At 43.0% G+C, this 17718-nt stretch overlaps 1 protein-coding gene across 1 annotated transcript; it reads left to right on the top strand.

Moving 5' to 3' along the window:
- The first annotated feature begins 380 nt into the window (after window positions 1-380).
- Window positions 381-17479, top strand: LOC121545456 (kinesin heavy chain). Its single transcript, XM_041855996.2, has 29 exons — window positions 381-970; window positions 2504-2591; window positions 2874-2947; window positions 3266-3370; window positions 3549-3597; window positions 3711-3766; window positions 3926-4013; window positions 4613-4737; window positions 5887-5991; window positions 6322-6470; window positions 6742-6890; window positions 7634-7818; window positions 8024-8092; window positions 8713-8919; window positions 9163-9309; window positions 9920-10108; window positions 10382-10499; window positions 11141-11202; window positions 11301-11410; window positions 11562-11663; window positions 11808-11868; window positions 12048-12119; window positions 12241-12345; window positions 13556-13772; window positions 14030-14195; window positions 14331-14413; window positions 14584-14611; window positions 15352-15437; window positions 15607-17479. The coding sequence occupies exons 1-28, from the start codon at window positions 842-844 to the stop codon at window positions 15428-15430; spliced, it is 3117 nt and encodes a 1038-aa protein (XP_041711930.1). The 5' UTR covers window positions 381-841; the 3' UTR covers window positions 15431-15437; window positions 15607-17479.
- The last annotated feature ends 239 nt before the right edge of the window (window positions 17480-17718 follow it).

Here is a 17718-nt window from a genome sequence, read left to right as displayed (position 1 = left end):
AGTCCACAATCATCTCCTGTGTCTTGATCACGTTGAGGGAGAGGTTGTTATCCTGGCACCACACGGCCAGGTCTCGGACCTCCTCCCTATAGGCTGTCTCATCGTTGTCGGTGATCAGGCCTAACACTGTTGTGTCGTCAGCAAACTTAATGACACAACAGTGGTCATTAATCCAATCGACAAAAACGTTCACATTTGAAATTGTAACATAATTGACTTAAGTCTTCGTTAAATATGAAACCTTTCATTTATCTATAGTTGAATCAAGCGATTGATTCCATAAGACGACATAGGCCTACGTAAATAACGTGGTGATGCTGCTGATAGGCTACATCCGGTGTCTGGGTGCTGAAATGGATGCTGAGGCGGGTACCACTTTAAAGGGAAGAGCCAGACCACGCCCTACGCTCCACACAGGAAAGCAGTCTCACCTTCAACCGGCCTGACCATCTGACAACGACACATCTGAGAAAAACATCCTTGACTACGTCCATCTTTTAAGATTTAGCCAGAGGAGGAATTCGGCAATATAATCTATCTATTCTTACAATGATGTAACCCATTGCGATTTAAATTAGAATTTATATGCATAGCCTATTTTTGCTGCGACATGCTTGAAGCATCATTTTTGGTCTCTAAATTGTAGTTTTTCCATTGTCAACTGTCAAGCTTTACCTTTGGGTTGAAATATTGTTCAGCCTTTAACACATAAGTATAAGGACGTTTCTGGTTGCATCTTAGCAGATCAGTCATTAATAATTTTACGGTTGACTGGGCCTGCAAATTGCTTTTATCTGATTCTCGATTAGTTTATTCCAACCCCATCCAGTGAATTTGCGCAATGGCCGATGTAACCGCAGAATGTAATATCAAAGTGTTGTGTCGCTTTCGCCCCCTGAATCAATCGGAGATTCTGCGTGGGGATCAATTTATCCCTAAATTTCAAGGAGATGACAGTGTCACCGTTGGGGTAAGGCGCTTTGTTTCTCATATGCTCATTAATAAATAATTAACCTGTTCTGTTTTCGTTTGGACTGCCAATAATAACAATGATTTGTGATTGAAATTAGGCCCTACCTGATTATTTACAGTCATTATTACTGCGTAGCCTAGCCTGTAAAGGTCAATGTGATTCTATTCAGTAAGGCATCCGTTGAGCATTCAGTGCAGTGCAGTTGGTCACGTTTTATTTACTGCAGTTTCATCGGGCCCCATATTCGATACCAACTTACTTTCCTTGCTTAGGCTATGTATAACACAAATTAAAACGGCCTCCACATACTACAGGCCTATATGGATGATCTACATAGCCTGCCTATAATATTTATTTGATTATCGGAGATGTTCAGGATAAAACATTCAGGCTGCTGTTATTCGTGTTTGAATGATTTGGTTAGTAGGTAATGGCAATGGTACATTAGATGTATGGTACGGGGAATGTAGGTACTGTAGGCAACTTACCAATGCCACGTACATACACCACAGTGTCACTTAGCTTAATCAGTCCCTCTTCAGAGAGGTCTACAAGTCTGAATGGGTCAGGGCCAGGACAGAGTGGAATGAGAGAGTGGATTCATTTAGAGCTTAACTAAGGATGTTAATGGAAACCTTAGACTGACCTCTTCAGTCATAATTCTTAACAATGGGCCAAGAACCTGTTCTCTTATTGCATATGGAGGAGAGGATCAATAATCATTCTACTGATTAGAACTGATCCACTCTCCTCTGTGCCGGACTGACTGCCTCTATTTGGACAATGATTTTGTCATGGGGATGCATCTGTAGTGCTAGTGATTTGAATGGATCATATACTCTTGTTATGTTTTTCTAAAATGATTGACATTCAATGGCCTACAATGCAAGTTTGAATGATCCTCTATGCATTCTGAATGATTTCCCTATTTGAAGACCTGCCGTGTTAAAATTCAGTCTGAGTCAAGCTCGTGGCCATGTGTCATCTGCTTCAGTCAATGATAGCCTATATGACATCATTTCCTAAAGGCTTACATGACTAGCATGTGGCAAAGGCAAAGAGAAAATACAGGGTTGCATTCAAGATCACATCATTGTGAAATGATTCTAAATCTTTTTGGTAGCACTGACCAGATTAAATAGTATGTCCTCCAAGCTCTATCCTAGGACATTTTGGAAACAGGATAATTGCTGTACGGTTTTGGTTTTGGTCCTTATTGTCGCTGGCCTTTTTTCATCTGTTCCTTTCATTTATTCAGTGATTGACAAACATATATTGTCTATCACTATCTGTAAATAAGGAACCAAGAGCAAACTTGATTGCATTTCCATTGTTTGTTTGTTTGGGATATACAGTATAAATGAAATATCAATGCTAATTGGAAAGAAAAATGGAGACAAGAAAATGTCCCTCATTATATTCCTAGTCAGTATGTCTAGGCTCTATCTGGCTTCATCTTGGTCTGTGTATTCTAAGTTATGCCTACAATTTTTGGTTTACAAAATGACCTAATCTCTTTGTGTCTCCCAGGGGCGGTCTTATGTGTTCGACCGGGTTTTTCCCACCAACACCACTCAGGAGCAGGTCTACAATACCTGTGCTAAGCAAATTGTCAAGGGTAAGGACTAGATACTGTCAACAATGGCAGAACAACATCCACATGCAGTCTATAGAGGTGTATTAGAGAGATAAAAGAGAAGTCGACATGGGGTTCTGACTCATCAATTGATTAAATCAGTCGGTGACATCACACAGTATTACTTGCTGCCTTTGTTTCCCATAACTGTGTTCATATTAAAGGTTGTTGGTGTCTTTCTTATTTTCAAACTTGAAGGCCTGAAGAAATTCTTTAATTTGTATAATTTCCTCAAATTATCTTGGTTTCCCTCTGTTTATATAGATGTGCTAGGTGGATACAATGGCACTATTTTTGCATATGGACAGACCGCCTCTGGCAAGACTCACACCATGGAGGTACAGTGGGAGTCATTGCAATGATGAAAAAAACTAATATACATCATCCAGTATTTTAAAATACTTTTTATCTTCTGAAAAAGTGATGATCTCGCATTATGAAATAACTCCATAAATCAGCATAAATATGGCTTCAGTTTGGTTTCAATCGAAGTGTAATACCCCAGATATTGCTTTGGGGGCATTTGTACCCCATCTAGTAAATAGTATTGGAAAAACACTGCTAGTAATGATATGAGGATTTTAATATTCATACAATGTATAACATGTATTAACCTCCCAAACACCAGAGACTGACTGCATAGTGTGTCTTTCTAGGGAAAGCTGCATGACCCCAATCAGATGGGCATCATCCCCAGGATTGCAGAGGACATCTTCAACCATATCTTTGGCATGGATGAGAACTTGGAGTTCCACATTAAGGTTTGGGTTCATCTCCATCTCCTCATCCAAATGTTGGATGATTAGAGGCTTTCTATGAGTCATCATCCATTAGTATACCACAATGACTCAGTGGCAATAAGTATTGCTCTTACATGGAGCCACAGCATGTTTGACCTTTGATTGTGATTATTTTCTCTTTTCTCTTTCCTCTACTAAGGTTTCATATTTTGAAGTCTATATGGACAAAATTCGGGATCTTTTGGATGGTTTGTACACAGTTTTTCTAAATGTTATTTACCAAGTCCACATCCAATGCCATTACTGAGCCAAATCTTCTTCAAAGACTGTCTGCTCTAAAGGTTATTTCTTTCTCTTTTAGTGACCAAGACTAACCTGGCTGTTCATGAGGATAAGAACAAGATCCCATATGTAAAGGTGGGTTTACTAAGGCCAACTATCACTAACTACACCAACATCTGTTTATAACTGTGCATTAGATTCTACAATAACAAAGGAGCATGCATATTCATTATTAACCCTTTATTATCTCACTCCTCTATCATCCCTCCCCCTTCCCCACTCCCTGTGATGTAGGGTTGCACCGAGCGCTTTGTCTCCAGCCCTGATGAGGTCATGGATGTCATTGACGAGGGGAAGAACAACCGCCATGTAGCGGTGACCAGTAAGCCTTCAGAATGTTTCTTTCCACCCCTATCCATCTAAGCAGATATCCAGTGCCGTGTTTTTCTTCTAGCAGGAGAGTTGCATGGTTAGTGAAGTGTATCGTGACAGTTGGGCCATGTGGCTCATTATGGCTTATATAACATTACTTCTTCCCACTTGTATTCTACTTACAAGCAGCATCTCTACGTATATGGAGGACCTTCTCAATTACAAGGGTCCAACTGGGTGTCTGCTGGCTAATGTAATGCTGACTCACTGTAGCATAGTGAAAACACTGTAATGGGCTCAGGTCTGCTGATATTGAGTTGGTGCAATAAGATAGGAGCAGCTAAACAACATGAGCCCTTATTCTGGGCACTGTAGGTTGCATCAGGAGAAGGACGCCGATATTGGTCCTATCCTGAAATTGTTTTTATAGAGTACATTGCGTACGCTAATTTGCATCGTATATCAGTGAGAAACTTGCATTATTGATCCAGAAAAGCATTGATTCTGCAAATCAAAATAAACAAAACACACGTAAATCCCTTTATACACTGTAGGCTTATATTGTGCGAAGATGCTCATTCGACTCCATGATGTTCTCTCTCCTCATAGACATGAATGAGCACAGCTCTCGCAGTCACAGCATCTTCCTGATCAACATCAAGCAGGAGCACACGGAGACAGAGCAGAAGCTGTGTGGGAAACTCTATCTGGTGGACTTGGCTGGTAGTGAGAAGGTAAGACCTGTCTGTCTGTCTGTCTGCCTGTCTGGTTTACCTGGCTGGGCTAAGGTGAGAGAGACTATGGACCACTAAAGCCATTGTAGCAGCATCGGCAGCAGCATTTCTCATAATCAAGAGATGATGTAGGTCCCCTGTATGTCACGGTTTACTAAGCCAGAACCCAGAAGCAGACCAGGACAAGGTGAGTTGAAACGAAGGTGAGTATTTATTTAACAGATTCCAAAAACGATGTAGAATAATCCAGGGGACAGAGCGGACGGCGGGGATGAGTAGGTGGAGGTGCAGTGGTAGATCCAAGAATGGCTCGGCAGCCGCCGACAACCAGGCAGGGGTTGGGTGAAGGTTCCGGGAGATTGATGTTCATGGCTAACGATCCGGCAGGGAATGGATGTTAGGCCAGAGCCTAAGAAGGGTGATGATCAGGACCAGGTGTGCAGATTGCTGATGGGATGCAGGTGCGGAAATCAAGAGAGCTCCCCGGAGCGTTCCAGAACCCTCGGGAAACAGGAGATCACGAACATAAAAACTAGTCCACAGACAGGACCCGACTCAGACTGCCGGGATCGTTACACTGTAGCTCAGTTGGTAGAGCATGGCGCTTGCAACGCCAGGGTTGTGGGTTCGTTTCCCACGGGGGGCCAGTATGAAAATGTATGCACTCACTAACTGTAAGTCGCTCTGGATAAGAGCGTCTGCTAAATGACTAAAATGTAAATGTGTGTTCACACAGTGTGTGTTCATACAGAGTGCTAAACGGTGTCTGGAGTGATGATCTTCTGTCGTCAGGCTTGATGTGAATCACCATCACACTGAGAACCTAAAACACACTGCAGGAATGATTATTGCAGGCTGTTCCTGTCAAACCACCAAAGCTTTCTTTATCAAGGGCAGAGTTTGGTCTGGTAAACCTAGCCTTAATGTTAATGTATGTATGGAGCTATGTCTTCAAGGACACTGGCAGATTTGAGTGACCTTTCCATGGGTCATTAAGTCACAGTCAGTAATTCAGTTTCTCCATCTCTCTCTCCCTCCCTCTCTCTCTCTCTCTCTCTCTCTCTCTCTCTCTCTCTCTCTCTCTCTCTCTCTCTCTCTCTCTCTCTCTCTCTCCCTCTCTCTTTCTCCCTCTCTCTCTCTCTCTCTCAGGTCAGCAAAACTGGTGCTGCGGGCGCCGTACTTGATGAGGCCAAAAACATCAATAAGTCTCTGTCCGCTCTGGGCAACGTGATATCTGCTCTGGCTGAAGGGACGGTGAGTCCAGTACACAGCCGTGCACCTTACTCATCATTCATTCCAGCACCTCCAGACCCTCCACACATCCATCAGTATCAACTTACTGCACATTCATCTCCAAGCCACGATGCCAACCCAACCCATGGACCTGCTAATGAAAGCTCACCCCCACACAACTCTCAATGCCAACCCAGCTGAAGCCTAGTCAATGCCAACTCACCACACACCACAATGCCAACCTTCTCCTGACCTTACTCTGCCAGCAAGGTTAACTGAATGCTGCATTCGTACTCCTACTTGCCTGTCTCTTACTCACTTGATCTCTTCTTCCTCTGTTTTGTTTGGCAGAAAACTCACGTGCCATACCGTGACAGCAAGATGACCCGTATTCTGCAAGACTCTCTGGGGGGAAACTGTAGGACCACCATGTTCATCTGCTGCTCCCCCTCCAGCTACAACGACGCCGAAACCAAATCCACCCTGATGTTCGGACAACGGTAACAAACACTCAGCCCACTCTGTCTTCTCCCTACATTGACAATGTACTCATTTAACAGGTTCTACTCAAAAACGGCCAATGTGTTATCATGTCCGTAGTCAAAGGATTTTGCATACAGTATTTCCTTAACCCATATTCATAATCTCTTGCTCTAGAGTAAATATACAGTATATACTGTATAATCCTGTATTATATTATAACCAATATAATGAATCAAATATGTGACTGCATCATCATGGCATTAACCCCCATACCCTCTACCTTCGCAGAGCTAAGACCATCAGGAACACGGCGTCCGTCAACCTGGAGCTGACGGCCGATCAGTGGAAGAGGAAGTATGAGAAGGAGAAGGAGAAGAACAAGACCATGAAGGAGACCATCCAGAGGCTGGAGGCTGAGCTCAACCGCTGGAGGAACGGTTAGACTTACTGAGAGATAAAAGAGTTTACTGGAGTGAACCTTTCTATAGGTCATAATTACATTCCTAGTTTATTACATTTGTTTCTTGTTAATTACTGTTTTTTTTCACAATGTTGATTAATTTACAGTCTTAATATACTTTGCCTTGCAAAATGCTTGCCTTGCATATTTTTGATATGCCTATAACTCTGTTTACCTAAGGTTGGGAGCAAGGCACATTGTGTCAGCACACTTACACTACCGGTCAAAAGTTTTACAACACCTACTCATTCAAGGGTTTTTCTTTATTTTTACTATGTTCTACATTGTAGATTAATAGTGAAGACATCAAAACCATGAAATAACACATATGGAATCATGTAGTAACCAAAAAAGTGTTAAACAAATCAAAATATATTTTATATTTGAGATTCTTCAAATAGCCACCCTTTGCCTTGATGACAGCTTTGCACACTCTTGACATTCTCTCAACCAGCTTCATGAGGTAGTCACCTAGAATGCATTTCAATTAACAGGTGTGCCTTGTTAAAAGTTAATTTGTGGAATTTATTTCCTTCTTAATGATTTTGAGCCAATCAGTTGTGTTGTGACAAGCTAGGGGGGGTATACAGAAGATAGCCTTATTTGGTAAAAGACCAAGTCTAGACAGATTAATAGGAAGTCCATTCTCTTAAGAGCTGACATAGACTGCTGACCCATCATCTCCTTTCTCCATCCTCTCCACTCTTCATGCTCCTCCAGGGGAGAACGTTCCTGAGACGGAGAGGACCACTGCTGACGTGGTGCGTCTGGAGTCGGTGGAGGAGCGGAGCCCCATGATGATCCTGGACAACGACACCTCCTCCATTGTGGTGCGCATCTCCGAGGAGGAGCGTCAGAAATACGAGGAGGAGATCCGCAAGCTCTACAAGCAGCTGGACGACAAGGTTAGTGCCTGTTCAAACACACACATGTACGCAAACATACACACACACACACTCATTGGAGGGTATGGATATATACACATGCACACACTGTATACAAAAACCCCAAGTAGACCAGTATCCTTAAAAACAAACAGTACAGTGTCCTCAATTGATTTCCACCAGTAGACCGAGTGACCATAGTGTGTGTGTGTGTGTGTCTCCACAGGATGATGAGATCAACCTGCAGTGCCAGTTGGTTGAGAAACTGAAGGAACAGATGCTGGGTCAGGATGAGGTGAACACACTCTGTTCCCCACTCTGTCTGTATCTCTGTCCAGGCATCTCTCGGCCATGCAATGGTCTTATTCACAAATGTATTGTGATACAAATCATGATGATCCTGAATCTAAACATGTTGATAATATACAGTATAATGGTAGAATACAGTGCTCTTTGTGTTATGGACACTAGGGGGAGTAGTGGTAGAGGTGACGTTTAATGGGGATTCAATGTCAGTGCATGTGCACAAGGTCTATACAGAAAGTAGTAGAATTATAACCAAGCAAACAAATAGCCTGGAATCCTTTCCATATCCTCCACAAATATATGTGATCATCTGATACATTTGACTGTATAAGCCATTTCCAACCCTTTCAGTTAGCCGGCAAATCTCTTTCAATAGATCAGTTGTCATGGCAGCAACAGGGATGACTCTGTGCCAGTTCTAAATCTAGGCCATCTGTGTGTGTCTTGTGTGTAGTTGTGTGTGTGTACTGTGTGTGGTTGTGTGTGAATATGACTTATATTGTGTGTTGCCTGTGTGTCTGTGTACTGTGTTCCTACATATGATCATGTTTGTGAGGCTGCGTTAATGTGATCGTCATCTCTCTCTGGCTCTCACTTTGTGTCTTCTAGCTGCTGGCATCTTCTCGTGGGGATGGGGACAAGGTGCAGGCAGAACTAGGCCGTCTGCAGGTGGAGAGCAACTGTGCCAAGACAGAGGTGAAGGAGGTGCTGCAGGCCCTGGAGGAGCTGGCCATCAACTACGACCAGAAGAGCCAGGAGGTGGAGGAAAAGGGCCTGCAGAACCAGCTGCTGGCCGACCAGTTGGCCCAGAAGATGGTGGGTCAGCAGGGCATAGAAATACATGACACAGAGTGGACACAAATTCTACTATGAACTTATATAAAGTCTTGTATGAAGTCTATATGGTCTTTATGGATTCTTTGCTCTACTTGAAATGACCAGCGATCTGCCAACGGTGTGGCATAACTTAGCTGACATTTTTGTATAAGTAAATCTGTAGCCTCTGTCTCTCATTTATTAATCTCATCCCTCTCTGCTTCCATCCTGTCTCCTGTGCAGGCCAGTCTGATGGAGCTGGAGGCGGAGCTATCCCACATGCAGGAAGTGAGTGGTCAGCAGAGGAAGCGCATCGCTGACGTCCTCAATGGCCTGATGAGGGACCTAAGTGAGTTCAGCACCATTGTGGGCAACGGGGAGATCAAGCTGGTGAGTTATTTACATCTCATACTGCTCTCCTCTGGAACTACTGAGAGGTAGAACAATTAGGTAGATGGGTAGCAGATGAGGCTGGTGAGGGGAGGACGGCTCATAATAATGAATGGAATGGAGTGAATGGAATGGTATCAAACACATGGAAAACCAGGTGTTTGATGTGTTTGAGACCATTCCATACATTATGTTCCAGCCATTACAATGAGCCCGTCCTCCCCATTTAAAGTGCCACCAGCCACCACTGATGGGTAGAGAGAGAGGTTTTGTATACAGTATTCTCTTCAGCTTAGGAGCCACCGCCCCATCTTTAAAATCCACCCTGTCCGCCCCCTCTCTCATCCCTGCATCTCTCTCCCTCCATGTGCCTTTCTTTCAATCCCTCTCTCTCTCTCTCTCTCTCTCTCTCTCTCTCTCTCTCTCTCTCTCTCTCTCTCTCTCTCTCTCTCTCTCTCTCTCTCTCTCTCTCTCTCTCTCTCTCTCTCTCTCTCTCTCTCTCTCTCTCTCTCTCTCTCTCTCTCTCTCTCTCTCTCTCTCTCTCTCTCTCTCTCTCTCTCTCTCTCTCTCTCTCTCTCTCTCTCTCTCTCTCTCTCTCTCTCTGCTGTAGCCGGTGGAGATCAGCGGGGCAATCGAGGAGGAGTTCACTGTGGCCCGTCTCTACATCAGTAAGATCAAGTCGGAGGTCAAGTCCATGGTGAAGCGCTGTCGCCAGCTGGAGAACTTGCAGCTGGAGTGTCATCGCAAGATGGAGGAGACGGGCCGCGAGCTCTCCTCCTGCCAGCTCCTGATCTCACAGGTCAGCCTGGGCACCTCAGTATACAGATCAATACAGATCAACATCACAACCAGCTAGAATGTCTATACTATACACAGCATATATATAAAAATACATAGGGTATGTCGATACCATGTATACATACAGTAGATACACTTTACCACTGCACACTATGAAAACATTCTTCCCTCATGTCATTTTCAAACTTTATAGAATTTGTACAGTTTATAAACTGTATAGATGGGAGTGTAGTGTGTCACGTCAGCTGAGTGACTCTGTTTGGGGTGTTCGCAGCATGAGGCGAAGATCCGCTCTTTGACGGAGTACATGCAGAGTGTAGAGCTGAAGAAGAGGATGCTGGAGGAGAGCCATGACTCCCTCAGCGAGGAGCTGGCCAAGCTGCAGGACCCAGGTAACACATCACTATATACCTGTAACACACCTGTACATACCCTCCACCCTCACATCAGTCAAGCTACAGGACCCAGGTAACACACCTGTACACACCATCCACCCTCACATCAGCCAGGCTACAGGACCCAGGTAACACACCTGTACACACCATCCACCCTCACATCAGCCAGGCTACAGGACCCAGGTAACACACCTGTACACACCATCCACCCTCACATCAGCCAGGCTACAGGACCCAGGTAACACACCTGTACATACCCTCCACCCTCACATCAGTCAAGCTACAGGACCCAGGTAACACACCTGTACACACCATCCACCCTCACATCAGCCAGGCTACAGGACCCAGGTAACACACCTGTACACACCATCCACCCTCACATCAGCCAGGTTACAGGACCCAGGTAACACACCTGTACACACCATCCACCCTCACATCAGCCAGGCTACAGGACCCAGGTAACACACCTATACACACCCTCCACCCTCACATCAGCCAGGCTACAGGATCCAGGTAACACACCTGTACACACCAGACCCAGGTAACAGAGCTGGACACATCATCCATTCTCACATCAGCCAGGCTGCAGGACCCAGGTGGAAAAAAACAGATCTTATAGATCTCTCTCTATTTTACAGATAACTCTCTGCTTGAAGAGAAGGATGGAGAGAAGGGTGAAACCGAGGAGGGTAACGTCAAGGTAAACATGCATTCCAATAATGCTAATTATGTCACCCAGTAATGACTGAAATAAAATGAAACTGACAGTGTGATTTTCCTCATTGTGTGGTGGTTCAGAAGGTTCCTCGGCAGCAGGGGGAGTCTCACCGTGGTCTGCACCACAAGCAGATGGCCCGTCTCCGGGATGAGATCAACGAGAAGCAGAGGATCATCGATGACCTCACTGAGTCAGTGTCATCAAGACTACTGGAACCCTCTACGTTTATGTGCCATTGATGAGATAAAAATAAAACAATGATGAAAACATTCACTTCACTTTAAAAACCTTGAACACTCTCTCTCATTAAACATGATATTTTCTGTCTCTCTCTCTCTCAGCCATAACCAGAAGCTGCAGATTGAGTTGGTTCAGGTGCTTGCCGACTTTGACCATCTGAAGAGCGTGGACAGCAGCAAGAGCGAGCGGCTGGAGGAGCTGTCGTAAGTCTGAACACACACATTAACACACGCACACACGCAGACACACACTGACACAATGTGAACTCACTTCACAGTTTAACAAAGTTAAGAAATGTGTTCTGATTTTTATGTTGCTGATGATGATGTGTTTCCTCTTCCTGTCAGATTTCTACATGAACGCCATGAGCAGACCAAGCAGGACCTCAAAGGGCTGGAGGAGACCGTCGTGAGTGGCCCTCTCTCTCTTACCCTCCTTTCTTCTTCTTTCTCTCCCTCATTCCCCCTATGTCCCTTTTCTTGCCCCATCTCCCTCTTTCTTCTCTCTCTGCTTTAACTCCTCTTTTCTGCACCTTTTCCCTATTTTTCCTTCTTTGACTTATTTTCTTCTACATCTTTGTTTTTCAGGCCCGGGAGCTCCAGACCCTCCACAACCTGCGCAAGCTGTTCGTTCAAGACCTCACGTCGCGGGTTAAAAAAGTGAGTGAGAGATGGAGAAAGAAAGACAGAATATAACCCTATTAATCACTATGAAGGGTACTAAATCCCCCTTTCCTCTCTCTCTTTCTTTCTCTCTGTTCCTCCTTTCTTTCTTACACAGAGTTCTGAAATGGAACCTGATGATAGTGGGGGGTCTTGCACCCAGAAACAGAAGATTTCCTTTCTTGAGAATAACCTGGACCAGCTTACAAAGGTTCACAAACAGGTGAGAGCCTCACAGGATAGTTGTGTTGTCTGACTTGTTTTGATGAAGTAAAACCTTACTGATCACACTAGAAACCTCTCTCCTGCTCTAAGTGTGAACCCATGCCATGATCCTACATCACAAACTAGCATCGTCCCTTTCCCCCTTGCACAGTCAACTCTCTACCCTTCCCACTGGGCACAGATGTCAATTCAACGTCTGTTCCACGTTGGTTCAATGTCACTTAGTTGGAATGACGAGGAAACAACGTTGATTCAACCAGTGTGTGCCCAGTGGGTTGGCTCCTCTTGGCTCTGTTCCACTCACTCCTTTTTCACCTCTTGTCCTTGTGCTGTTTTGTGTGTGTGGGCATGGATGTGGGTTTGTGTGTGTGTGTGTCTTTGTGTGTTTGTTTCATGGGTTTCTGTTGTTCTTGTTATTGTTGTTGTGTGTGTTGAGAGCACTCCCTGCAGGTGATGGAGTGTTACCGACAGGTACAGGCCCTCGCTTCTCCTTCGCCTCCATCTCTCAGCAGTCCTTGCATCCCTTTTTCTTCTGTATATTTTCAACCTCCAATTTCCCTCTACTTTGGGCACTATCCTATCACTATCTAAAGGGACGCAAATGGCTGGATGCTTCCTTAACACTCATTCTTTGCATGCAATTATTTTAGTGAATCTGAGAGATGTTTGAAAGAGAGAGTTTGAAAGAGAAAAAGAGTGAGTCTTATGTGAATGTGTGTGTTTGTTTGATGCAATACTCACAAAGATGTTGTCATGTGTTATCTGACTGGTTTTGAGCTGTTTTAGTCTGGCATGAACCAAAAGAGGAGGAAATGTTTCACAGTATATTTACCTTTGAATGATATCATGATTTTATGCTAAGGAAAAGAGAGAAGAAACATTTAAATTCAAAATACTTCTGTGATACAAGATATTCAGGGGACACAATAATATTGAAAGAAAACTTGCTCATGTGGGTAAATTTAGCATTTGGGGAGTCATAAACGCATAGTTTTATGCCAAGCTCAGTCTCCTCTCCTTCCCTGTTGTTAATGCAATCTCTCTTTCCCCTTATTACCCAGTCTCATCCCACCCCTCACTTACATTATCAACTCCCGATCAATCAATATTCCCGGCTAGAAATCTCTCTTCCCTTGTGTCACTCTTATTTATTTTCTCTCTTCCTCTCTCTTCTCTCGCCCTCTCTCTCTCTCTGTATTTATCTGTAGCTGGTTCGTGACAATGCAGATCTGCGTTGTGAGCTTCCAAAGTTGGAGAAACGTCTTCGGTCTACTGCTGAGAGAGTTAAGGCCCTGGAGACGGCACTGAGGGACGCCAAGGAGGGTGCCATGATCGACAGGCGTCGCTACCAGCAGGAAGTGGACCGCATCAAAGACGCCATGAGAGCCAAGAACACTCTGAGACGCCCCCATGCTGCACAGATCGGTAGGGCACCCACAGCAAATACAGTTCAACTGTGATGATGTGTTATCTGTTTATGGATGGAGAGCTTCATAGACAGTCATTGATAAATATAATAAATTGTTGGAATGACACAGAACATTTTGAAGATAAGATAGGTGCTTAGACATGGGTCAAATATAGCTATTTGAAATAACAGGTGGTATATAAAAATATTAAAAATAACAATTGACCTCTGTATTGTAATATTGATTGGCCTCTGTGTTACTGTCATCCTGCAGCCAAACCAGTGCGACCGAAGCAGCTGCCAGTGTGCTCTCCTACCAACCCGTTCTACACACATGTCAGTGAGCCAGCCAACACCTACAGTAATGCCCTGTTCCAGAGCGCCATCACAGAACAGACCACCGTACCTAACTCTCAGCTCAGCTCCATCCAGACAAACATGTGAGTTCCATCTCACACACTCATATTTATATAGATCAATACTTTAAATAAATGTAGCTTTGAATAGTTTACTTGTATTGATGTGTTATTAGATAGACTTAGGAGTGACTGTGTTCTATTGTCTATTTTGAGCAGAGTGTCCACAGCACTGGGCTACAGAGCAGTCAACCCCACAGACATGCTGGAGTCCTACCCACTCAACATAGACAGGAATAACGGTGAGTCCCAGAGCCATTCAGTTCACCCATCACCCACACCAACAGTTCTGGTTTTTACTGTATATTTCATTTTACAGTGGCTAAAAAAGCTTGTAATTAAGTAATTGATTGTCAGAAAAAAAATTATATACACACTAATTCTCACTATTCCCTGTTATATTCATGAACAGGAAACACCGTAGACATCAATGACAACAGGTAAGCATATCAGCGCCTCAATTGTATATTGCACAAGCATTACAAAGAAACTAATATTACTACCACTTCTAACTCTGTTACTCTATTACCAGTGGTGTAGAGTACTAAAGTAAAAATACTTTAAAGTACTACTTAAGTAGTTTTTTGGCGTGTCAGTACTTTACTTTACTATTTATATTTTTGACAACTTTTACTTTTACTTCACTACATTCCTAAAGAAAATAATGTACTTTTTACTCCATAGATTTTACTTGACACCCAAAAGTACTCGTTACATTTTGAATGCTTAGCAGGACAGGAAAATGGTCAAATTCACGCACTTATCAAGACAACACATGGTCATCCCTTCTGCCTCTGATCTGGCGGACTCACTAAACACAAATGCATCTTTTGTAAATGATGTCTGAGTGTTGGAATGTGCCCCTGGCTATCCATACATTTTAAAAACAAGAAAATGGTGCCGCCTGCTTTGCTTAATAGAAGGAATTTGAAATGATTTATACTATTACTTTTACTTTTGATACTTAAGTATATTTAGAACCAAATACTTAGACTTTTACTCAAGGAGTATTTTACTGGGTGACTTTTACTTTCACTTGAGTAACTTTCTATTAAGGTATCTATACTTTTACTCAAGTATGACAATTGGGTACTTTTTCCACCACTGTCTATTACTACTACTACTACCAGTGCTACTTCTCCCACACTACAGTACTGAATAGTGTAGTGTGTGTCTGCAGGAGTGATGGGCACTGTAGCAGTGAGGTGGAGGACCCAGGCAGACTGTACATCATTCAGCAGGAGACTGCTGCAAGTTAATGCCATGGTAACTAACACGTACTCACACAGGCGCACACACACACATTAACTCTCTCATCACATGCATTGTTTACATTCACAACAAATGATGTAATCAATATACATGTTGAAGGGTGAATTACTACTCCTGGTTTAAAACGCATCTCCTAATGACCTATTTCCTTTTCTTTCCACAGATGACCAAATACTGTATTCAGGACCGCTCCCATATATTTGCATGCAGCCGTCAAGCTTCCCTCCCCCTGCACCCATACATGGCCACTGATTCCCCCCTGTAGTCCAAAGCTCAGCCCCATGCTCCCAATGGCGACCACCCTCACGCTCCTGTGATTAGATATACTCCTGTAGAGGTATACTCCTGTAGAGGTATTGACCAGCACTGTTTCTGTGTATGTACAGTTCCACTTTACTCGACAGTGGCATCATAATGCTGACCTATAGCACCGTCATAACCATGCCCTGGCACCTCTCCTATAAGACGTTATGCCAGCTTACAACAAAGGATCTCACTCTGCATGTTGCCCAGCTAGCTGAGTAGCCAACCTAAATCTGTGCATGTTTCATGACAGTGTTACTCAATTTGCTATAAACTGTCATGAACCACCACGGTGGTATTGACAGATGTCATGTAGTTTATGATGCTGTTGTGTTAGCTGTATGATGTCATTGTCCAGTCAGTACTGAGGCATGTGTAACTCAGCCATGCCCTATGCCCTTTAGAGTCTAACCCAGCCTTAATAATAATGACAACTGATTTCACATGATCATAACATGCAGTCATGTGTGTACATATATAGAAGTACAGTATCTGTGTATTTACTACCTCTAGATCTACTGATACAATTTATCAACTTAAATAATTATTTCCAAACTAATTCCAATATGTTGTTATATTAGTGGATTGTAAGGCAGTGAAGGGAGCTGTTATGTCCTGTCAACTGATTTGTTTGTACAAAGTTTCCTCCTCCTTAACGTCATGAAGTAAGGTATGAGGTTATTGATGAGATAGTCACATCTCTATGTTAAAATGGTGCCCCTTCTACCTGCGCTGTGTAATCTGTTATAGGGCACAACATCATGCCAAACATTTCTCAACCCCTATAAAAACAATGAAGTTATTCAATATACCACAAAACACCATCTGGATGTGTTTTTAAACTGCTCCCAACTGAGCTTCCACCAGTATGGGGTTTGAAAGCATTTTATTTTATTGTAACAGTGGCATGTAAGTAATGGCAGCTGACTAATGAGAGCTTTACATGGTTCTGTGCTCTGCTGTGTTTTCTCAGTCAGAATCCTGATCAGCCAATCAGGACAGAGAAAACCAGCAGCTTCTGGAGCTGTGATTGGGAGATCAAGGTCTTTTGACAAGTACTGTACTGTATAGAGTTGGTTCACAAACTAGCCTGACTGTACAGTGTTGACTTCAGGTCTATCTAACAGACACTATGACCTGCATTTTGGCCTACTAATATCTACAATATGACTGAAACCTACAGCATCTCAGGATCTCTGATTGATAACAGTGTGTATTGGGGCTAGGGCCTCCTATATCTTCCAAATTTTTTAGCAACATAATTGCTCATTACTGAAGAAAGTGATGAGATAAAGTAACAGTTTCAAAAACTCATAATCCCCTCCACTTGGATAAATGAAAGACTGAATTATTTAAAACCAGGCCTGCCCCCGATGATTATTTAGATTCCCGTTTAGGTCATTTTTGGATGTAACAAGTTTGAGTAATTGTACCAGACTGACTTTAGCATATCTAAAATATCTGATAATATTGTTAAACATGTAAGTATGACAGCATATCATTATGCAGTAAAATGAAAAAATTACGCACATAATATTACTTTGTTAGGGAACCATAATGTGTACTTTATGTATTTATTTATTTCTGTAGGCCTATATGCTCATTATGTGATTCATCATGCAACATGCATATTTTCGTAGATACTCATTAAAATGTGTGAATCATTACGTTGTAGTTGGCAGAAATAAACCCTTACAGAAATAAGTTAATTAAAGACAATCATGTCCAAAGAATCATTGTGTTGTGAAAACTTTTGGACCATGTATTGTGTGAGTGAAGACTGTCTGAATGGTTACTGAGTGAGTGCACAATACAGTGCATTCAGAAAGTATTCAGACCCCTTGACTTTTTCCACATTTTGTTACGTTACAGCCTTATTCTAAAATGGATGAAATTGTTTTTCTTCCTCATCAAATCTAAACACAATACCCCATAATGGCAAAGGAAAAACAGGTTTTTAGACATTTTTGCA

This window comes from Coregonus clupeaformis, unplaced genomic scaffold (assembly GCF_020615455.1).
Source record: "Coregonus clupeaformis isolate EN_2021a unplaced genomic scaffold, ASM2061545v1 scaf0012, whole genome shotgun sequence".
Classification (NCBI taxonomy): Eukaryota; Metazoa; Chordata; class Actinopteri; order Salmoniformes; family Salmonidae; genus Coregonus; species Coregonus clupeaformis.
Note: the sequence above shows the minus strand (reverse complement) of the source record. Positions and strands in the feature narration are given on the sequence as shown.